This window comes from Calidris pugnax, unplaced genomic scaffold, assembly GCF_001431845.1.
Source record: "Calidris pugnax isolate Ruff unplaced genomic scaffold, ASM143184v1 scaffold418, whole genome shotgun sequence".
NCBI classification, from domain to species: Eukaryota; Metazoa; Chordata; class Aves; order Charadriiformes; family Scolopacidae; genus Calidris; species Calidris pugnax.
This window is the reverse complement of record NW_015091199.1, coordinates 860,258-884,265: the sequence shown is the minus strand read 5'-3', so window position 1 is coordinate 884,265 and position 24,008 is coordinate 860,258. Positions and strand designations below refer to the sequence as shown.

Here is a 24,008-nt window from a genome sequence, read left to right as displayed (position 1 = left end):
GAAAGAGGCGAGATTTAGATTAGGTACTAGAAAGAAATTCTTTGCTGTAAGGGTGGTGAGACACTGGCCCAGAGAAGTTGTGGATGCCCTGGAGGGGTTCAAGACTCTTCTACAGTGCTGAAATACATGGGAGTCATATGGTCAAGACCACTAAGTCTTAATGCTTAAACTGCAAGCTGATTTCTGCAACTCCGACTGTCATCATGAGAGTGATGACGGTCTAGAGTGGAATATACTTGTTTTCGTTGTTCAGCACTGTTCTGGACTGCACCTTTCTCCAACAAACATTTAGGTGTCGTAGAATGGTTTGACCTTTAAAGGTCATCTAGTCCAATTTCCCTGCAATGAGCAGGAACATTTTCAACTAGATCCAGTTGCTCAGAGCCCTGTCCAACCTGAACTTCAATGTTTCCAGAGATAGGCCACCTCTCTGAGCAACCTGGGCCAGTGCTTCAACACCCTCATTGTAAAAAATTTCTTCCTTATATCTAGTCTAAATCCACCATCTTTTAATTTAAAACCATTACCCCTTGTTCTATTGCAACAGGCCCTGCTAAAAAGTGTGTCACCATCTTTCCTGTAGGCCCCCTTCAGGTACTGGAAGGGAGCATAAGGTCTTCCTGGAGCCTTCTCTTCTCCAGGCTTAACAACCATAACTTCCTCAGCCTGTCCTCATAGGAGAGCTCTTCTGCCCCTCTGATTATTTTTGTGGCCTCCTCTGGACCCTCTTCAACAGGTCCACGTCTTTCCTATGTTGAGGCCCCCCCAGCAGTACTCCAGGTGGGGTCTCAATGAGAGCAGAGCAGAGGGACAGAATCACCTCCCTCGACCTGCTGGCCACGCTTCTTTTGATGTGGCACAGGATACAGTTGGCTTTCTGGGCTGCCAGTGCACATTGCTGTCTCATGTCCAGCTTTTCGCCCACCACTACACTCAAATTCTTCTTGGCAGGGCTGCTCTCAGTCTCTTCACCCCCAAGCCTGTATTGATACCAGGGGTTGCCCCAATCCACATGCAGCACCCTGCACTTGTTGTTGAACCTCACGAGGTTCACACGAGCCTACTTCTTGAGCTTGTCCAGGGTCCTCTGGATGGCATCCCATTCCTCAGGCACATCAGCTGCAACACTCAGCCCTGTGCCATCAGCAAACTTGCTGAAGGTGCACTCGATCCCACTGTCTATGTCATTGATGAAGATATTAAACAGCACTGGTCTCAATACAGACCCCTGAGGGACACCACTTGCCACCAATCTCCATCTAGACATTGAGCTGTTGACCACCACCCTCTAGATCCACCCAATTCCTCATCCACCAAACAGTCCACCCATCAAATCTGTATCTCTCCAATTTAGAGAGAAAGATATTGTGACAGATGGTGTCAAAGGCCAGACAGATGACATCCATAGCTCTTCCCTCATCCCTAGCTCCACTGATGTAGTTATCTAGGTTGGTCAAGCAAGACTTGCCCTTGGTGAAGCCATGCTGGCTATCTCAAATCACCTCCCTGTCCTCCATGTGCCTTAGACTAGCTTCAAGGAAGATCTGTTCCATGATCTTCCCAGGCACAGAGGTGGGGCTGAGAGGTCATCAAATCACAGAATCATAGAATTGTCTAGGCTGGAAGGGACCTCCAAAGGCCATCTAGTCTGACCCCCCCCACAGTCAGCAGGGACACCCCCAACTAGACCAGGTTGCCCAGGGCCTCGTCGAGCCTCACCTTGAACATCTCCAGGGATGGGGCCTCAACCATCTATCTGGGCAACCTGTTCCAGTGCTCCACTACCCTCACAGTAAAGAACTTTCTCCTAATCTCCAATCTAAATCTGCTCCCCTCCAGCTTAAAGCCATTGCCCCTTGTCCTATCACTGCAGCCCTTTCTAAACAGGTTCTCCCCAGCCTTCCTGTAGCCCCCTTCAGGTACTGGAAGGCTGCTATTAGGTCTCCCCAGAGCCTCCTCTTCTCCAGGCTGAACAACCCCAGCTCCCTCAGCCTGTCCTCGTAGCAGAGGTGCTCCAACCCCCTGATCATTTTAGTGGCCCTCCTCTGGACCCGCTCCATCAGGTCCATATCTTTCCTATATTGAGGGCTCCAGACCTGCACACAAGACTCCAGGTGAGGTCTCACCAGAGCAGAGTAAAGCGGAAGAATCCCCTCTCTGGACCTGCTAGCAATGTAGCTTTTGATACAGCCCAGGATGTGATTGGCCTTCTGGGCTGCAAGTGCCCACTGCCTGCTCATGTCCAGCTTCTCATCCACCAGCACCCCCAAATCCCTTTCCTCAGGGCTGCTTTCTAATACCTCACCCCCAGTCTGTACTGATGGCAAGGATTGTTCTGGCCCAGGTGCAGAACCTTGCACTTGTTCTTGTTGAACCTCATGAGGTTCACCTGGGCCCACCTCTCCAGCCTGTCCAGGTCCTTCTGGATGACATGGATGATGTCATCCAGAGATGACACCCTCTGGTGTATCGACAACACCACACAGCTTGGCTGACTGTGACGGTAACTTGCTGACGGTGCCTTTAATCCCCCTGTCTATATCATTGATAAAAATGTTAAACAGTATTGGTCCCAGCACAGACCCTTGAGGGACACTGCTTGTCACTGCAAGGTCAGTAGTTCCCAGGGTCCTCCTTTCTGCCCTTCTTAAAAATGGGTGCAATGTTTCCCTTTTTCCAGTCACCAAGGACTTCACCTGTCTGCTATGAGTTTTCAACTATCATGAAGAGTGGCTTGGCAACTACCTCAGCCAGTTCCCTTGGGACTCTGGCATGCACCTCCTCAGGTCCCATAGATTTCTGTATGTTCAGGTTCCTCAGGTGGTCACAAACCTGACCTTCTCTTACGTTGGAAGGGACTATGCTCCCCCAGTCCCTGCCTTGCAGTCCATCCACTTGAGAAGTGTGGGGAGAGAGATTGCCAGTGAAGACTGAAGCAAAAATTTGTTGAGTACCTCAGCCTTCTTCTTGTCTGTTGTTATCAGTTTCCCAGTCTTGCTATAGAGGGGGGTACACTTTCTTTGACCTTCCTTTGACAGACCTGGAGAGGTCCTTCTTATTAGTCTTTGCATACCATGCGAAGTTCAACCCCAGACGCACCTTGGCCTTCCCGACTCCATCCCTACACAACTGGGCAGCACCCCTATACTTTTCCCAGGATACCTGTCCCTGCTCCCACTTTCCCTTTCCAGCCTAGATGTTGCCTACCTTGCCAAGTGTGACCCCAACAAGAGGGACCAAACTCTCCAGCCTGGGCTCACAGCTCCCATCTCCTGAGGACGCAGAGGAGCAGGTGCTGTGGCTGGGGAGAAGCATGGCTGCAGCACAAATGCCACGCACAGGCAGAGTAACTCCCGCCAGCACTGCTCAACCTGAAGAGTCTATCAATAGCAGCCTTTGAAACAAGACTCAGCAGTTCACAAGCTCTTCTGCAGTGTGGGTAGCAAAAACAGTACTAAGCTTAAGCTGTTTTCCCGTTACACCTCAGATGCAGTTTTCTTTTTAATACAGACAGCAAGTGATACGAGGGTTTTTTTCTTCTCCAAAGACCAACTGGACATTGCTACTCCAGACAGGCCACAAATCGATAGATCAAAAAATACTGTCACCATGAAATGCTACTTTACGGTCAGATTTTGAAAGCTCTACAGTAATTATTTCCACCTTTGTGATCCACTCAAGACCAAAATACAATGCATAAGTACTTCCACACATCAGCACACTGGCTACGATGCACAACATAAAAGCCTACTTGCAGTTTGCCTACACAGTAAACAACTTAAAGCGTAAAATTTAAAGTATAGCAAATTTCCTAGTTTTCAGTGTGGACACACATTTCTTCAGAAATACTAATGTTCAGAAATACTTGGAGTAGCTTAATTCATTAGATAAAGCAAAATCACCCAGAAGAGCAAAACGCCATGCAGTAGCTCTTCCCAGATAACTGCTTGGAAACACCACGAGAACTGATAAGCCACATTAAATCCCATGAGACCAGCTAGGCAGACTGTAATGACTTGATTAAATTTAGATGTCAATTTTTTTTATACTAGAGGTTCAGCCACACCAACAGATATATAGCATTAGTATAACAGACTTTTAAAAAATTATCTTTTTTAGGGATATCCATTCTATATTAGACACTCCTGGAGGTGATCATTAAACAAAGCCTCATTGAAAGCTGTCTCGGAAGACTTCTGTTAAAGTGGCACAGGACAAGCATCAGGCTGCATTTTGACAGACTTGGCCAAAAAGAAGCAAGGCAGGGAAAAAGGTATTTGACAGAAGGAGCATCAAGAAAAAGGAAAAGCTCTTGCAAACACAAAGTTATAGCCCTGACTATTTTATACTTTAATAAATTGTTTCGCACATTACATCCACTTCAACAAAAGCAATGCAAATTGGAGGCTTCCAAGGTGGGTTCAGAGAACGGACAAGAAGGAAGTTCAAAGACAGACCTTACCAGAAGAACTCTGGTTTGTGGGTGAGGGTGCTGCTTCTGCAGAACTGCAGTTGTGTTAGCTTAGGTTTAACAACAAAACGATTCCTTCTGCAGTCTAAGCCTGGCCTCTCAGTGAAAGACATACTCAAATTTAGCCACTTGTCCTCTCCAATTTCTCAGCCCACTCATTTGTGCTGGCCCACAGGTTTGCAAGTGGAGACCTGACCTGAGCAGAGGATGTTCAGTGTCATCAGTTCCCCCATCCAGTCTGAGCTCCTTTAAGCCTCCAAGGCAGCAGATCTGGCTCAAAACCAGACTGTCCAAAGCAGCAGACCCTCTCTCCCTTCAGCTTCTGCTGGCATATCCCTTTTTTGTGGCTAAAGTGGCAAAGTGACACTTGCACTAACCAGAGATATTGTACATGGGATACAAGGAAATTTTTTTTCCTCCCTCAGTACTGAGAAATGCTTGTTAGCCATCCCAAAACTATGTGCTTTCCCAGGGAAAGCTCTGATTATACTTCAAGTCCATGTGGTGGTAGTGGCGGGAAGTATCACCATGCTGCTGCTCCCTCCTTCTCAAAGGAAAACTCTTGAGGTTTTCACTCTTTGACATAGGAAGTTGAACTCATGACTTGCACACATTCAGGTTCCTGTTCACTCACACACGTAGTTCACTGCTTATGTTTGGGTCCTCTGGCAAACCCACACTAGAATATCACTGACATCTTATATCAGATATAAATCCAGGGATGCTTGTATATACACTGGTCCAGTAGTCCACCATTTACAGCCAATAATACTGGGGAAAAAAACCAGGAACTTCTCAAGCTCCAGCTTCCCAAAAAATAAGGGCTTTGAAAAGACCTGTGTCACAGTGCACACAGAGTCACACAAAGTGGTAGAAGGGCACAGCAGGCAGTTATCTCAAAAATGCAGCAAATGTGTATAGACCTCAGTCCTGAGCAGGCTCCAAGTGCAAGTGCACGTTGTCCCAAGCCATGGCAACAACAGTATGTGGAGAATGACCTTAATGTGTAACGGCCAAAGACAGCTTCGCATAGTGGTAAAGGCCTTATGGGAATTGTCTGAGTCTTGACAACTTTCCAAGTGATGTCAGCTTTGGTACCCACTTTATCAGTTGGTCCTTACAGCAGCAGTGCCCAAAGTGCTAACAACTTGCATTGCTGTAAAGCACTGACCTAGGTTTCGATTTGAGGTATGTTAGTCTCATTTTTTTCCACCCCATGTTAGTCTGTCCATGACTATGCCAGACACACTAAGCACATAGAAACTGTGAATACCCTTTCCTCCCTGGGAGCAGGTCCCACCTAAAGCACAGTGCCTCTACAGAAGCACTCCCCGCGCTCCCTCCTGCAGAACAGTCCCTTTGACAGCTCTGGCCACATCCTCCACCACTCCAAGATAGCCAGAACAGCTATAAGTACTTAAGACTCTTCTCAATAGCTCTGTTTGTGATATTCACTGCAAAAGAGGAAGACAGGCGATGATGGTTTCTGGCTTCCCAATCTGGATGAGTATCTTCATCAATGGAGAAGCCTAAAAGGTAGCACTGAAGGTGGCATGACAGCATGAGTCCCTGTACTGATAGTCAGGGGGTGAGCACACCCCAAGACATATAAGCAGATATTTTACAACCAAAGCCTGTTGGCAGCCTTCCCCACCAGCAAGACAAAGCAAAAAAAGCCAAGCTAAATCCTCCACTTTCCAATGGGGAAAAGGCAGGGACCACACCCAGCCTTGTCAGAATCCCAGAGCTGTTGAGTTTGGAAGGGACCTCTGGAGATCATCTGATCCGACCCACCTGCTCAAGCAGGATCAGCTACAGCAGGCTGCCCAGGGGCATTGTCCCATCAAGTTTTGAGTATCTCCACAGATGGAGACTCCACGTCCTCTCTGAGCAACCTGTGCCAGTGTCTGATCACTCTCACAGTAGAAAAGTGTCTTCTTGTGTTCAAAAGGACAACCTGTGTTTCAGTTTGTGTTCATTGTTTCCAGTTCTGTCACTGGACACTACCGAGAAGAGTCCAGCTCCCTCTTCTTCATTCCCTCCCATCAGGTACTTATACACATGGATAGGCCCCCCCAAGCCTTCTCTTCTTGAGGCTGAACAGTCCCATCTCCCTCAGCTTCTCCTCATATTAAGATGCTCTGGTCCCTTAATCATCTTCTCGGCCCTCCTCTGACAACTCGGGCCTGCACCAAGCACTGCAGCGAGCTCCACGACAGCTAAGGGTGTCAGAATAAAGCAGCATACCATATTGACAGGACATGGGACACAGATGGACCAGCTAGCTGCCAAGATAAGTTACTATGCCCTCCTTCCCTTCCCTGGCAATCTGTGTTTTTCCACAGAACAATAATAGCTTCTGAAAAACCCAAACCCCCAGGATTATTCCAATGGCACTATTAGATAACTCGGATAGATATTGATGGGCTCAAGAAAACTGATGCGCATTGATTCAGTAGGAACTGTATATTTGAATATTACAAGCTTTAACTGCGCAGCCTTTGGTTGAAACTTATCAACCAAAAGACAGACAGAATGAGAGTTGTGGCAAATCTAAAGCCAGCAAAAAGCATGTATAACAACCTCAGCATAAGGATTCCCCTAAGGGATCAGCATTAAGGATGTCCAGCAGTATCTTCCCACAGGCAGAAACATATGTTAAAGACATAACAGCAAAATGAAGCAAGAGAATAGGCTATAAAGAGTATCGCTACTTCAAAGAAGTCTCCCCCTCCACCAGCCCCATTATGGTCAGACACTGGTAACCACATTAAGGCCAACATGTACTTATACATTTGCAAACCAGAACGGGTCACAATTACGTGGCGCCACGGCTGCTAGGCATACCTGTGTTTTTAGGCCCATCTGCATACACCGGTCCTGGAGGCGGCGGAGGAGCATTTTGCCATCCATACTGTGGATAACCTTGATAGCCTGGCTGGCCTGGCTGGTATGGCCCAGTGGGTCCGGGGGGATAGCCTGGGTATGGGCCAGGAGGACCACCTGGTTGCTGTGCATACGGTGGGTAAGGGGCGGTTGGGCCCGGGCCAGGGTAAGGTGGAGGGTTTTCGTAGTTCATGTGGGATGCACAATCTGTCCTGCAGAAGAAGGAAAACAAACAGAAGAACTGGTTTGCTTTTGTCTGTTTCGTCCATGACCATATAATTCCCATTTCAGACTACTCTCCGGAGGGGCCTGTATTAAGTGTAAGAAGCAGACCTCAAAATATTTGATCAAGAAGTGAATTTATCTTTAACCCTACCACAGGGGCAGAGACTGAGCTGAAGTTATTTGAGTGACATGAGTCCAGCAGCAGAGCAACTTGCTGCTTTCCAGTAATGCATCAACTATTCACCCAAAGACATCTAAAAGTCTTGCACCTGCAAAGCAAACCCACTCCCACTCATGCTTAAATTGCTTTTAAGAGAGATTTAGAGGTGATTACTTCATGTTTCTGTTGATATTATAAAAACAAACATGCAGAATTGCAGCCTTTTCCAGACATGTTTGATAGCCTTGACAGGAGAAAGAGTGAACACAAACGTCCATTACACTTCTGCTAATTGTTACAAGCATCTAGACCAGCACTCTGAAGCAAGACTGGATATGAGTAATTTCCTGATGACACTGTAACCCATCTCATTGCCTATTCTTCCAGTAATACGCAACATTAAGTAGCCACAAGCAATCAGGACCTTGGACTCAGTCTCATTCAAAAAGCAACATTAATGGCACCTCAGAGAGTTGATGTTCATAAAGCTATCTAACAAATTACTCATGGTACAGCCATCAAAACACAAGACTTTCACAATAATACAACTTTAATTAACCTCTAAGCAGCATGAGTAAGCAAACCATTTCTTATGTTAGGTCTCTGAAGGTTCTCCCTGAAGAAGAGAAGTGTCCTTAATACCATGTATTCAGGAACCATCCTGACTGAAGTACCTGTACTCTGCTATTTCCTTTTTTCATTACAGGGTGCATAAGGGTGACCCTGTGCAGCACTCCTCCTCCCACACACCTCAGGCTTCAGCAACAAATACCAGGAGCATAATTTGCCTCTGCTGAGGCTCACTCCAGGATCCTCTTTGGAAAGGTCAAGCAGCTGGGCTAGACAGACCTGGATGCTAAGTAGTGTGCACCCACTCTCAGGGATGTGCAGATTTTGAGTCCAGAGGAGACCATTTGCACATCTAGACTGAGCTCTAACATGCCACGGATTAAAGAATTTCACCTTTGTAACCCTTTAGCGAGTCCAGAGCAGTCATCTGCCAGGCAGAAGCCAAGTAAGTGAAGCCTCTGGGGCTATGTTTAGCTGCTGCAGTCCCTGACAGTGTTGAAGTGAGCTTTGTTTGTTTATGGCTTGCTGTTTCATCACCTCAGAGAGTGCCGTCTGTTCCTCTCCAAGGAAAGATCCCCAGGTTCTCTGCTTATGGACACATCACTCCTGCCTGAGTGTTGCTGTCACGGTGCTCACTGCTGCGCAGGCACCACAGGGCTCTCCCACCCAAGCAGTGCCGTCCCACTCCCACAGTAACAGCCAGCCTGCTCACGCATGATGGCCAGGAAAGCACTGCTGATTCCAAACGACTCCAGAGGCACGCTCCAAGGGAACAGGGCTGATGTCCCTCCCACAATGACACCAAGAAGCCCTTCAGTCTCGGCAGGCTGAGTCTTCCGAGGCCTCACCAGCCTGCAGTTGTCATTCATCTGAATTCATTCTAACTGCTCCTCTTGCTGTGCAAGCCACGCACAGCCCCAGTTAACTGCTAAGGCAGTGCTGGTACCTTTCAAATGATATTTCTTAATGTCTTTGACAAGAATTTTAACTGTTTAATCAATGCCAGGGATGAGAGGAATTTTATATTTTTTTTTCCATTGCCAGGCTGGCCAGACCACTTAACTGCTCATTTTAAAATGGACAAACACAACATACGTTTAACTGGAGGCTCTTTAACCATCATAATGCACTGCAATGCCTCCACCAAGTCTGCAGCAAGGAAATTCTCCCTTCAGAGAGGCAGTACAAAGCAAGCAGCAAGCCCTACGACTCACTTCAATGAAACAAACTAGAGAATTGGGACATAATGGGCCACTAATGTTCATCTAACCCAGAAAATCATCCCCAAAATAGCAGTTCCCAGGGAAGAACAAGGCCAGAGAGAGAACATGTGTATACCTGCATACCCTTGCACATGGCAGGGTAACCATGTGGTGCCCAAGCCAGACAGGGCCCCGGCAACCAGCAGAGCCCCGTGTCCGCCCCCTGAGTTTGCTCAGCCCCCCCGAGCTGCCCTACAGCTACAGTGCCTGCTGCCAGCCCAACACAGCTCCGCTGCCTGCCCTGCAGAAAACTGCCTCCTGCCCATTGCCGGGGCTGCAGGAGGTCTGGATCAGCAGCCACCTCCTGGATTTAGGGATTCATTAAACAGGGGACGAGGCATGTGGGAGCCCCCTGTTTTCCAGGCTGAAGAGCCCTAGCCCACTGTCTGCTTCTCAGGCAGGAGCCAGCCCCTCCACCCACCTGCCCCTTCTCTGAGCTCTTCCAGGCCTGTTCTGGGCTGTAAGCTGGCATCCTAGATACGTATATATGTATGTGTATATATACACACAAGGCATCCAAAGGCAGCAAACCACAGCTCACGTTTTTTGTTCGTAAACCCTTTCTTAAGAACCCCCAGAGGTCAGCTCAGAAATCTCCTAAAGAATTTACCAAGGCATTTAACAAAACCAGGAGGCAATTGTGGAAACCAGGTCCTCCAGAGGTCCATAAGTACTACTTCCAGTCACTCCCTTCCAGCTCTGCCTCAGCTGCTAAGGTCAACCTTCTCACAAGGGTCTCTGTCCCCAGTTACGTTTTCGGAAAGAGTTTTTCCTTGTCACCCACTTCCACTACCAGTTACTGGCATGCATATACCCTTTCTTACTTGCCCTTTTTGAACTATGTGACAATATTTATATTTTCCTCATTCTCACAAACTCATACATGATTTTACATGCTTACTGGCCCTATTTACTCACCTGGGTATGTGTTTGCAAGGCATAGCCTTGAATCATTAATCATAATTTTCAGAGACATACTTGAGCTCCTAGTCAAACGTATAATCAAGCTTTGCTGTGGGTTCTCACGCCAACTAGTAATTCCATGTGAACTGCAACTAAAACCAACTCCTATGAGCTTGCATCAGGGTTCATATCTGTGGGTTTCCCAAAGGGCACCTCTTGGAGGCAAACCTCAAAAGAAAGAAGCCAATGCATCAGTAAAGCCCTTTGTTTTTCATGGCACTGCAGGAGGTCCATCAGGAAGTACAGCCCTGCACAGCCTCACTTGATATGAAACTACATTAAGCACTAAACCCAGCAAACAAAGAGATTGTCTTGACTGTTACTAAGCATTTGCCCTATCTGGTGTTGGTTAGCAATAGAGAAATTACTAGTCCACCTGAAGAGAACGACAAAACATGTTCCTATTCTTTCCTCTCCCCCTCACTGTTAATACCTTTGCTAAGAGGTTAAGTTTGTTAATATATCATTAAGCTTCCTTAAGCTATCTTCAAAGTCCTTTGTTCAACACTTCTGAGCAACCACTGTTTTCCTTACACTAAAACAAGGGTTTTAATTTTAAACAAGCAGCTTACCAAAAGGCTGCACTGTCTTCCATAAGGTCTGCAAGAAAGGAAACCACTGAAGTAGGAATACACACAGAGTATGTCATACAGAGAACACATATGGCACTACATATGCATGTACATATAGACACACACGCAGAGATGGGTATGTAAGAACTACCGTCCTATGCGAGAACGTAAGTCCCTCTACATCTATAACCTGTCTTTGACCAAAGCTTAGCAAAAGCAAATGTACAGAACTATGATGCTTTGTATACACTACATCTATTTTTTTTTTTAACCTGTTCATTTTGGCAACCAATACACCTTGGAGAAACACAGTTCATCATTAAGCTTTGAAAATACCTACTTCTTTCTGAGTGCTTTAAACTTACTGCCTCATACAAGGTCAGCATACCAATGCAGCTGTCACAGAACTAGTCGGTCACTGCTCCTGACTCTCCTCTTCCAGCACACTCATCAATTTATTATCTTTTGTTTCCTCCAGGCATCCCTCCTGAGCTGAGGACTCTCTGCTTCTACAAAGCCTGCCTTATTCCTTGGTCATTCTTCCCACCCATTGCTGTACCTTTAGTTTTACCATTTGTCTGAGAGGGAGCGAGCAGGCTGCAGGAAGCTCTGCCGTGCAGTACTGCAGCAGCCTTCTGTTCTCTGCCCCTTTCCCAGCCCACTCCCAGCACAGCCAAATGCCAGAGCTCAAGCTGCACCGTACGAACTGTAACTGCAAGATCCTTCCGAGTGGGAACGACTCACGTAGAGCCTATCACTGCACATGTACTGCTAGGACCATCCTTCTCATGCACATTGCTCACCGAAGTACCAACGCAGTCTTGTCCACCATTTCACTGACCAGGTACCAGACTCGTCCTCAAGTCTTTGAAAATAGCTTTAGTTTCAACCTGGGAAAGTCTCCTCATCTACAACCTGCCACAACCTACCCCTTTTAGAGATCAGCACGTGGTAGATTATGATTCAAGTGAGATCCACCTTTATCCCATCTATGTTTAAGAATCACTGGAAGGACTTTTCCCCCGCAAACTAGGAAAAAAACCAAGTCAGTAGCCTCATTTAGATATCTGACCACCATCTCACTTCGCAAGAGCAGCCTGCAGCACAGTACAAGGCCCTGAACAGGTAGGACTTTGGTCAGAAGATAACATGATGCAGGAAAACAACCAAGAATGAAGAGAACAAGGCAGGGCGTGATGGAAGGAAAGCTCTTTCGTTAGTGTGAGCAGTTTCCAAACAAAAAGCCTTCACACCCTGCCAAGATGACCCCGTTTTATGCTTTTTCCTCCTCCAAAAGGCCACTTACAAGGCTGGTGCTCCCAAGCATCTCAGCATAATTCTGGCCTTCAAAGTGACTGGAGACCAGTATAAATCTGCTTCTACCTGTTGGCACTGACAGCACCTTATTATCTTGGCAAAATTGAAAAGAGCATGCACAGAAGAACCATCTTACACAGTGGGTGTTCACAGCTGCTTATCCACCTGCAAAGAAATACCGGTCCCTACCAACAGCTGCCTGCAAGTCACATCCTTCAAAATGCAATCTCTTATGCAAGTCAATCAATTAAATAAAAAGCTGTGTATGTGGGGGGAGGTGACAGTCTAATCTGGGTACTGAAACAGGGTTAAATGCCTTCTGTTGCATAGGGAGCACTGCAAGAAATGGCCTTCTGAAAACAAATGGGGGGTTAATAAGTTAAAAAAACCAAAGCAGATTAGCAGTTTGGAACACCTAGACAACCTCCTTCCCTCAAAAAAAAAAAAAAAAAAGCAGATTTTAGGAATTTAAAAGGCAAGAAGTTGTTTTTAGGACAGCAGAACAAGCACCACACCTCATACGCTGCTGTAGTCAGGAGGAATCACATTTTGAGCATATCAGATATTGATTCAGCTGGCTTTTCAACAGATGAAAGATGGAGGGCATGGTGAGAGGCACCGATCCTGAGAAGGGCAACCAGGGCACCCTCATGTAACCCACCCCTTCCAATGCCTGCAGCACTAGGAAGTAGTTTTCCAATACAGAGTTCTAATGGAAAGTACATTTAACATCAACAATCCAGCTCCTGGCAACCAGCCTAGAATTTAAATTACATTTTGTATGAACAGTATGCAAACGAAAAAAAAGGACAAGTGGCCTTTAAATGGCACTGGTTCTGTGTTTCCCTCTTACCAGCTTCTTTGCAAGCCATTTAGTGATTGCATGAAAGGTATGTTAAGGATAAATTGTAAGAGATTGCCTTCTTGCATGGTTTGCTTCCAGGAAGAGCCTCCTCCCAGGTCTGCCCACTCACTTCGCCATCAGCCCAGGGTAATAGCTGAAGGAGAACTGCACAATAACTGCACTTGCCTTTTCTGACAAAAGCTGCTCAAAACTGGTTTACTTCCTAAAACGCAGGTCTAGGCAAAAGTGAAAAGCCCAGCATTGTGCTATCAAAGGAAAAGCTAGAAAATGCTGCTTTTTTCAAACCAAACCTCCTTAAGAGGTCTCTGGGATACTCCCCGGTAAATTGGGAAAATGTGCATTTCCTCACCTTCACCGGAGTGGCTGCCAGGCACTTCCCACACAAAAGTACTCAGCTGCTGTTCTGAGCGGCTGAAGCCACCAGATGAGACGGCTCTGCTGAGTGACCAGAAGTGGTCTGGATGAACAGGCATTTAACCTTTCAAGTTCCTGAGCCCTCCAGAGGCCTGAGGTTTGCCCAGTCTGTGCAAATGATGTACAAGGCTGACACTACAGACTTTCCCACATCTCCAGTCCCATCATCTGCCTTCTTGGATACCAGGGTTCTGACCAACTCTAAAGGGCCTGTAGTCACGTTGACAGTATTTGCCTCAGTCACAATGCCCTTTGCAGAGCTTCACAGTCACAGGATCTGTCCTTGCTGCTGTCTCCACGGGATTCTCTAACAACACAGCCTTATGCCCACGCTGGTTTGAATGCCAGGATTTGCCTTCTGCAGACAAGCTTCAATGTCTCCTCAATCACTACAAACACTTAGAACTTCTACTTGTAACCTACCGCCCAGTTTTCCTGTTTGCTGTCCACCTATACGTTCTGCACGGCAAAAGGATGAAGCTGAAAGAACTCCCTGTACAGTTCCTACAACAAAAGTCTTAATGAAAAAAAAAAAAATAAAATCCAGTGGTCTACTACTGTTATTACCTGAACTACACCCTTATGGTGAAAAATTTTCAATTTTTTCAGACAGTTGAGGAAAGATTTTAAGAACACGCAATTTAACACCAAAGACTAACAATTATTATGCTGGGAAGTAACACAGCACAGCCCCTCTAATGTTATAAGCCAAGGCACTTGCTGCTGACACACCAGCACTCTGCCTGGTTACAGAAGTGCCTGTGGCAAAACGTAGGAAAAAGCAAAGCCCTTCACACAGTGCCAGATACAGGTGCTAACACCCTGCTTTCAGGTTTTGAATGCCTTTGCGTGCAATGCTCTTGTTCAAGTCTTTGTATAATGTGTTACATTAGACACTTCCAGAAATACATAAATATATTTTGTTCTTAAAGGGATGTATTAAGACAGTTTTAAGGTGGAACAAATATCCAAACCAAAAATTAAGGAAAGCACCTGATTGTTAAGTTTAACTATTATTTGCAGGGTCTAGTTTAAGAAAGAAAGCTTTGCTGGTCCAACTGAGAAGGCGAAACAAACGACTGGCAAGAAAATTAATAAGCACAGTTAATACATTCACATGTGATGTTCAGATGGTATTCTGGCAGCATCCCAGCAGTGAAACAGCAGTAGTCTTTCACGATAACCTCTCCAGCTATGATGCACTGACAGATTTAGTGGAAGATACTATCCCGACTGCATGATTATTTTCTACCCTCTTGAGCAGGAAAGACACTGAAGGGCAGCATACAGCTTGTCAGACACAGCAAAGTCAGCATATGCAGACAGAAATACGTGCATTTTCTACAGCTAAGATCTCATACCTCAGAATGATATTTTGGAAATTACAGGCTGGAAAATTGAATGATTCAGAGATTATTTTTTTCCTCACGTTTCCTCATTTTTTTCTGCTTTTCCATATCCTATCTACAGTTGCAACATGATGCTTTTATGCTTGTAGGGCACATGCAAGAATCTTTTAATGGCTCCTTGTCACAGGGCACAAGCAAGTGATCCTAGCTGTCACATAACCAAGAAAATCTTTGCCTTACTCTGTCAGAGGTTGAGGAGAAGCTATTACAGTTCAGGACACTGCCCTCAATAAGTCATGAGACCAAATAAAGCCACAGCAATGTCTTATAATGCTGATGTAGAAATATATCTTTCTGATATGCAAGTGAAAGAAGCAGCAGTGTTTAGTAGTGGTAGTGCCTGGCATAAGGAATACCAGGGATTAGACATTTCCAAGTAGGAGCATTCCCTGAAGCCCCCTGCAGCCCTGAGGGGCCGCAGGCAGGCCCTAAAGCACAGCACAGCTCCCTCCTCAAGAGAGCAGGGTGGTGGTGGCAGCAGCAGGACAGACACTTCAAACCAAGTCTAGAGCGAGGCAACCTCCCCCCTCCCCGGGTGAGTTGGAGGCCCCCAGGTTGCCTCGTGGGAAGCCGAGCTGCAGCCGGCAGGATGCCAGCCCTGGCAACACTGACCGTCTGCTTGAATGACTCAGGCTTCTTGCTACCTTCCCCTGTTCCCAGAAATGACAGAGTGCTATTTTCTACCCATTAAGCCATACGGTTTCAGTGCAGAAGCAGGAAGTTGAGAAAGACACAACACACAGCGGAGGGAGTAGAAAACATCAATATTGAAGGCAGACATTCGAACCCTCTTCATTCAAGTCTTCAGCGGCCACTAGAAGTTTTCACAGCCCCCTGCTAAGCCTACAGCCACGCCACAGGAAATCACAAACAGGTACCAGGAGAAATGCAGACCTGTTTGTTGAAAATCCAGAGTTACACAAGCTTGCTCTGCCCTCTTAGAAAAAATTAAGTAACATATTAATCATGCACAGAACTACCCTGAAAATGGGTAGCTCCTCTATTTACCATAAACACAGTCCTCCAGGCAATTCTCTATCATCCCACCACAACTCTATGAGCAGGAACATCGCTGCTTACTCTTACAGGAATACCTCTGGTTTTCTGAGCAGCAAACCACTGCTATTTTTAAATGTAATATAGACCTGGGGGGACACACGGCAGCAAAGCATTGGAGCCCTCTCCTGAAACTGACACCAGGCTACCACCTCACAGGGGCTGCTCAACCCACATCAGAGCCCCCCACCCATTACAGGACATTCTCTTTTCCTCCTTGGCCTCTGCAGAGAGGACACCCACCAGACTCTGCAGATTATCAGTTACCCCTCTCAAACCGTTAGGGGAATGACAAATCAGTATTTTAACAAAGATGGCCTTTATAGCACATGAATAACAAGCAGAGTGTAGATGACTTAGGGCTGAAAAAGTTTCACTACTTGGTAAAAACACTACTCTGTGCAGTGCAAAAGATCCAACATGTGCACTAGTTCTTGACTGTCCTCAAAAAGCACTGAAATATGATCACTAAAATGTATCAAGTCTCAGTGTTTTCTGTCTCCTCCTCAGTTAATCTGATATAGTAATAGTATTCTTACCACTCAATGTTTGTAGAGTTAGTCTTTCTATTAAAACAACTGATGCAGTTGAAAAAAAATACCCGTTTTCTGGCACAGCAGCACTTCCCACACCTTGCATCTCATCCCTGTATTTACTACAGCACAAAGGAGGTGGCAGCTGCTCCACATTTTAACTCACCTACACTTACTACCTACCAAAACTTACCCTACTTAGACAATTACATTGAACCTTCTGCTCACACAGGTCTCGTAGCAAAGGTGAAAGTACCAAAAGCAAAAAGCACTTTTTTTTTCTTCTCCTTTCAGACAGAGCTCAATAAGAATCAGGGATGACCGTGACAGACCTTGGAGCTGCCCTGGACAGAGAGGGTCTCCCCACTGCTATTGGAGAGGGCTGCCAGATGTGTGTGGCAGAGAAAAGGAGGCAAGTGTTGTCCTTTAATTATTCTCCTATTTCACCGCAACATTAAATTATCCACCTGAGGCCTCCAACAGCTATAGGAACAGGAAACAGAAATCCAGGACAACCATAATGGCTTTTAAACACACGATACAGAATTATTGTTTTTACTCAGGGAGTGCTAGCAGACCTCTTGCTCTACACTAAACAAGCCCATCAATATTAAACGTGCCCATCTCCTCTGAGCACAGACTTGCCTTCCCCTTCCCCCCACGATGCTGCATAAACAACCCCAGCAGCACGGGGCAGGGCTGCAGAACCCCACAGCCACCTCGCCCCTGCCACGGAACCCTGAGAAAGCCCAAGGCCACTCTTTGACAACAACCGCAGTGCCGGAGCGGGCAGAGAGGGCCAGACACCCCCGCGGCGGCAGCACCACGGCGCCGGCCTGCCTGGGGGCTTCCCTGCTGACCCGCCCTCCTACTCCGGAGCGGCACCCACCCCAGCGGACACCTCGGGGACCCTGCCACCAGAGCCGCCACCCCGCAGCTGGCCTACCAGAGGCGGGACGGGTCCCTCTTCACCCGGAGACCTCCTCCTCCTCCTCACATCAGCACCGCTGACCAGCACGTTCCCCGCAGCAAGGGCCCAACCGCCACCCTCAGTCCCGCCCACCGCCCGGGCTCCCTCCGCCCGCTCCGGGCTCTCCCTGCGCAACCGGGGGGACACAGCCCCCGGGGGGCTCACAGCTCCCACGCAGCCCCGCTCCTGGCCCCACGCAGCCCCTCACGGCCCTCCCCCGCGCCCCCCGCCCCTTCCCGCTACCTCAGGCGCTGTCCGTCTCGCGCCGCCGACAGCACCTGCTGCGCACTCCGCGGCGGCCGGTGACGTCAGGCAGAGAGGGCAGAGGCCCCGCCCCTGGCCGCGCGGAGCGGGCGGGGAGAACGAGGAGGGGGCGGGCACGTCACAAGCCCCGGGCCCCGCCCTGGGGGGCGTGCCCACATGTAGGGGCGTGGCCTCGCGGCCTGCCCGCCGTGGGGCGGCGGGGGCCCGGACGGGCACGGACTCGGGGGGCTTGAGAGCCGGGGTGCGGGGCGCGGCTGAGTGCGAGCGGGAGCAGCGGCCGCTGCGGGGAGCCAGGGCCGAGGCGGAAGCGGGGGGGCTCGTCCCCTGCCAGTCGGGGACCTCCTGCTGCGGCTCCCGCCCTCGCAGCCCTTCCGCGCAGGGCTCGGCGCCTCCTGCTGCTGGCAGCACGCGGCCGTGGGACGGGCGCCGGGAACGCAGTTGCTGGGGTTTGCCCTGATAAAACGGGTCAGGGACACAGGTCAGAGTGTGAAATGGCCACCCCTGCCCTGGGCGCGTGGCAGTGACTCACGGCGGTGACAGCCACCCGCGGCGCGAGGCGGTCCCTGGCGGGCGGGCCGCGGGGCTGGGGCCTGCAGTGGCACCCGGGGCTGGGGGCCGGCGATGGCCCACGGGGGGTGACCCTGCTCCCGCACTGCCGGGCGTGCCAAAATCAGCTTCCTTGTTCCCTGCATTGATTCGTAAATCTAATCAGACCAGTTTAATACTGGGTCCCTAGTGAGGCTCAGCCAGGAAGATGTTATTCAAATGACGGTGGGACACGCTCCATGCTTGGGCAAGAGAAAAGACACGCAGCTGCCGCTGCTCTACGTGAAGAACCCAGCACCGTAAGTGCCTCCTAAATGAAAGCCTCTGGCTGACGGGGCTGAGGGAGGCATCAGAGAGCCCTTTCCACGCAGCCGCCTGCCCTGGCAGAGGCTGGGGTTTCCTAGCTGCAGGGAGAGAATCGCCAACCCGCTGCCCCCCAGCTCTGCTGCCTCCCTTCGTCTTTCAGAACCTCCCACTCTGTAAAATGGGAGAAAACTAAGAGAACAAAACAAAACAAAACATTCCTCTGGGTTATTTTGTGCCGCGCAAGTGAGCCCAAGCGACTGGCACAAAGGGGGTGAGGAACAGGCCTACTGCTGCTGAGGGGAAGGCACCCCATGCCTGGGTGCCAGGAGGGGCTGCTGCTCTGCTCCTGGGAAGCTGCAGACACATTCTCCTGCACGGCTCCCTTTGTCCCATGACATTATTTACATTTGCATTTGTAAATGATACTGCCTGGCCAGGTACTCTGCAGCAGACACAATATACATTGTTCCACTGGTTAACATTAAACTTGTCTTGTCCTTTACTCCAGTGCCAATTATCTTGTTAAACATTAACTGAGAAAGCAGCTTGAAGAACACTGCTTGGCTTCATTAAAATCTAAATATAGCACTTGATGCTTAAATCTGTTTATTACCCACTTTGCACTTACTTCAAATATTAATACAGTCCAGGTGTTATCACTCTTTTTAGCGCTCCAACAGAAATTATATATTAATTTCTAGGTGCAGATATCTTTACTGTACCCTGGAAGTGAGGCTGGGATTTAATGCCATACAACAGCTTGGGATTTAGCTCCTACAAAGAGAAGACAAGCCAGCTGTCCCCTGGGATGAGAAGAGACAGGTCTCCTGTTGAGCAAGGACATGTGGAGGGTACAGTCACCCAGTTTCCATCAGGTGTGTCAGCACATCCTCAGAAGTTAGCTAAGAGGTGGTGGGAGCATTCTGGAGGTGTTACACATGTAGAACTAAAGTTTCACGTGAGCTCCCACACAGGCCTGCTATGCACCTGTGTCCAAGTACGACGTGGCCCACACTGAGTCACAGCCGAGGGCAGGAAACTTCCTGATATACACTAATATGATCGTTCAAAAACGTTGTCTGAGATGCTGGAAGACAAACCAGCTTTTGCACCTGTGAAATCAGCCCCCTTTACACTTTTCTTTTACCAGTGATTTTCTCTCTTGCTTTGGCAGACATGGGAAGGGAGACGTGAATCCTGTTTACTTGAAAATCCATGCTGCCTGGAATGTCAGGTTTAGCAACATTTATCTCCCCCAGCCCTTCCTGGGCTGGCAAACTCAGTGGCCCTGATCTGCTTTTGTCTTTGATGTTTACTTTTTTTTTTTTTTTTTTTTTTTTTTTTTTTTTTTTTTTTTTTGTTCTGATTGCCTGAAAGGCACAAGCCAGAGGGAACAACTTGACCTTGTAGAGGGTGGATGCAGAAGCTGGACCCACACAGCATGTCAAGCTGCGGAGAAGAGGTGAACCATAAGAAAGGGAATAGCAGAGGGCAGGACCAGAGTTCTTGCTGTGGTTGCTTGCCCCCATTCTTGCTGCCTTTTGCACCTCTTTCCACACAGTCATTTGTTTAAACCTGTTGCAAAAGCCTTGTGAAACACCCCACTGTCTTGCAAGATGGTTCTGTGAGACTACAGTTGCAGGCAAGGCAGGGCAGTTTTGAGTTTTGCTGCCTATTGGTTTTGGCAGAAGTGTCTGCATGGCAGAAGAGATCAGGGAAGAGATCTTGGTCCATCTCCACACTCCCACCAGCCTGTGTGTTCATTCCTACTGCTGCATTAATATTTGAAGTAAGTGCAAAGTCAGTGGATCTGCACTCTCTGTGCTGAAATCCCAAGGCCTGCCTGGGACAAAGGTCTTTCTTACCCATCACCTTTACTATCAGGAAATTTTTCTGACTTGATAAAAACTAGCAGTTTAAAAGTTTAGGTCCGTAATTTCTTTCAGGGACACAGATGGCTTTAGAAGGAGGTATTTGCCTGCTCTGCCAGGAGCTGTGCCCGGGTGTCTGATTCGAATCAACTGAGCGCTACTGGCTCTGGAAGTGGATGGGGCTGGTACTCCTGATGGCAAACCACGGTCCTGTGAGCAGAGAAGCAGCAAAACTGCCAGGCTGCAAAACCCAAGTACTGGATGGTCCAGCCTGAGTCATCCTGGCATGATGCTGTTAAACAGAGACAACATCCCTTTACATCTTGCCAGCCTCATCTAGGTGACTCTAAACCCTGTTCTCTAAAGTCTGTTCTCTGTGACAGACAAGTGGTGGTTGTTCATCCCTCCTTCCTCAGGATGGGTTCTGGTGTGTCTCCCGCTGACTTGTGAAACCCTCCAACTGCTCCTTGTGTCAGTTGCCCCATCTGGCAGTGAAATGGAGGATTACCAGCAGTGTCTCCCTCTCTCCCTTCCCCTCTTCAAGGGGCTGGGGAGCACCACATGCTAGAGCAGTGCAGAAGGGTTACATTGCTCGCTGTGTCCTCACCCAGTGCAAGATGGTCCTGAAGCTGATCTGCTCTTCTGCCCTCACATCCCAGGGCTCTGTGTCCTTCCCAAGCTGCTGCCTGGTACTGTGTCTCTCTGAAGACTTGAGTCTGTGCTCTTTGGATCTCAGCGTCTTTGGATCTCTGCCTGCTCCATGCTCATCTCTCATTCCCACCCAGTAAAGTACGATTTATGCTGGAAAATATGATAAGAAGGCTGTTGTGTTTGGGTATGTGAAAATAAAGCATCATCAAGGACTAGTCTGATCACTAATGGAAAGAGAGCAGATCACCTGGCAAGGCCTTAGGCTCAAAGACCCTCATGGTGAAGGTGCCTACTGCAGAGGCAGCTAGAGCCATAGCTTTGCTCCTGCTATATCTTTGGGATGTATCTCAAATGCATGGATGCTCCTGCACTCCAGTGGCTAGTAGAAGTAGATACTTTTGCTGTGCCGTAGTTTCCTATCTGCAAGAAAAGACTGAGCATGGGGCACCCCTGAAAGTGTGGGTTTCAACTCACCATCGTTTAGGTGAAGAGACTTGAGGCTGGGTGCTGTTGAAAGGCCAGTGTCATTTGTGCAGGAGAAAGCATGCAGCAGGCTGTCACTGAGGGATTTGGGCAGAGAAACCCTGGTCGCTCTCAGGGGGATGGTTTAGTCCATTGTTCCTACAGCAATCAGAGCCGAGGGAGCTGATAAGGAAATACATGTTACCTCCTTGACAGAGTGCTCTGCAGCAGCTGAAGCAGAGCACATTTCAGTTCTGCTGACTCTCCTCCAGAGGTGTTTAAGCCACAGGAAACCAAGACGCAGCAACAATAAGCCATTCCTGAGCTGGCCTGACTGCAATTCGATTGAGGGTTGACAGAGCAGATGTGGGCTGCAGAAATCTTGCCTTTGTTCAGGCCACAGGGTGCCTGTGTGGTTTCCTCCAGGAGCCCTGAGCAGCACCAGAGAGCCTGCAGGGACTGCAGGGAAATGTGGAGAGCAGGAGGGCTGCGAGCCTTGGGTGCAAAGGAGTGGAGAAGGCATGGGAATTGTCTCAAGGTGATCTTTGTGGAGCCAGAACAACTTCCAGCCAGATAGCTAGGGGAATTCACATGAGGGCATGGGATTTGCAGATCTGTCATATTTGGAGTACCTGATGCCCATGATGCTGCTCTGCAGGACATACAGGCTGCTGGGAGGCCAGGCAGCAAATGCTGTAACACCTGTAGAGGGGAATTGTCCTTGAGATGTGCTATTTTAAGAGGGGCCTCACAGGTGAGATAACTTCTTGTTGCTGTAGTCCAGGCTCTCATAGCAGGGCCATGTGGATCTAGCCCTCCAAGGGGCCAGGATTTTGATCTCCCATCAGGATCCTCTTTCATTACTCTGCAGGTGAGATAACTTCTTGTTGCTGTAGTCCAGGCTCTCATAGCAGGGCCATGTGGATCTAGCCCTCCAAGGGGCCAGGATTTTGATCTCCCATCAGGATCCTCTTTCATGCTGAACACTGCACAGGCTGCAGGGAGAGGCCTGGGGTTGGAAGGATGTTAGGACAGACCAGTACTGATCTTACTATAAACAGGATTTTCTTAGCTGAACTGGTACAGAAGAGCTTCAAAGTCCTCCTCCCTCCTTGTGCTGTCAGACTGAGGAGTAGGGGCTTGTCTCACTCTTGGGCTTGACTCACTCCCCACTCCACAGAGACCTACCTGCATGACCAGGAAGCTGGGACAATGCTTGCGGTGGCCTAAGTAGGTCAACTGCTGCCATTGCAGAGAGTGTGATGTGAGTGGAGGATGGCACGTGGACACAATGCTCCAAGCCCAGGCAAGTCTGGGGAGAGAAGGAGGTGCAAGATGAGTCTGAGCACAGGAGGCTTCAGCGTGGGATTTACCAGGGTTCTGCGTGATGGCTGGAAAGGGGGAAGAGATGAGATTTCACAAGGGGATTATATCTTGATGGATGCAGTTTTATGCTGTTAATAGGGAAACCACCACCCTGCAGAGCAGACCAGCTGCAGGTACCCTGTGGAAGCAGACAGAAGAGCATTAGACAGAAGGCAGTAACATTGGCACTCTTGTAACAGTGCCCTGTGCTTCCTACAAAACATTTTATGCCCAAAATGTTAAGTGCTTTGCAAGATCTTAAATACTGGTATCACACAAACCAGAAATATCTCTCTCCCTCCTAAAATTCATCTGTCTGGGATGGCCCATAGCAGCATGACCCAATGGGCAGGGCAGGAAAGAAAAAATTGCCCTAAGCCCCCCAGGCCAAAATGCTGGGGTGCTCAGAGTAAATACTGAGCTGGGTTTTCCCTGGAACACCCAGTGTTCTTGCAGGGACATTTGGTGGTATACTCAACCATTGCCAGGCTATGGCTCAGCAGCAGTCCTCTCTGGACCTTGATTTTGTTCAGTGTTTCTCTATTAGTAGCTGGAATTATCATGGTTTTTGCCCTGTTCTTGGAAGAACTGGGCCTGACACATACCTGGAGAACAGACCTCCGCCAAGGCTTTAAAGTCCAAGGGCTCTAAAGGTTGCAGACAGGAGTTGCTTCAAGACCCACGACTGGTGTCGGAGGCTCCTTGTGCCACTAACCAAGAGGCTTTGACTCCAGCAATACCAAATTTCACAGTACACCCACAGCATCTGCCCACAGCCCTTCTGCCAGCACTGCCAACCCTGACCCCTACGCTGAAATCAGACCCTTGCAGAATTGTACCTTGGCTGCAGACAGGTCTCTTCCCTTGCAC

General features: G+C 48.5%; 1 protein-coding gene across 2 annotated transcripts in view; it reads right to left on the bottom strand.

Annotated features, from left to right (window-relative positions):
- CYSTM1 (cysteine-rich transmembrane module containing 1) overlaps positions 1-18,037 on the bottom strand; it is a 40,253-nt gene extending 22,216 nt beyond the window's left edge. Inside the window, exons 1-2 of one of the 2 annotated variants that reach the window (XM_014959673.1) lie at positions 17,917-18,037; positions 7,319-7,569 (exon numbers count right to left, since the gene is read on the bottom strand). In XM_014959673.1, the coding sequence (XP_014815159.1) occupies positions 7,319-7,550 (232 nt within the window). In that variant the 5' untranslated portion in view covers positions 7,551-7,569; positions 17,917-18,037. Of the gene's footprint in view, positions 1-7,318; positions 7,570-17,649; positions 17,795-17,916 lie in introns of those variants that run through there. The other variant, XM_014959674.1, reaches the window with a different exon arrangement.
- Between the last annotated feature and the right edge of the window lie 5,971 nt (positions 18,038-24,008).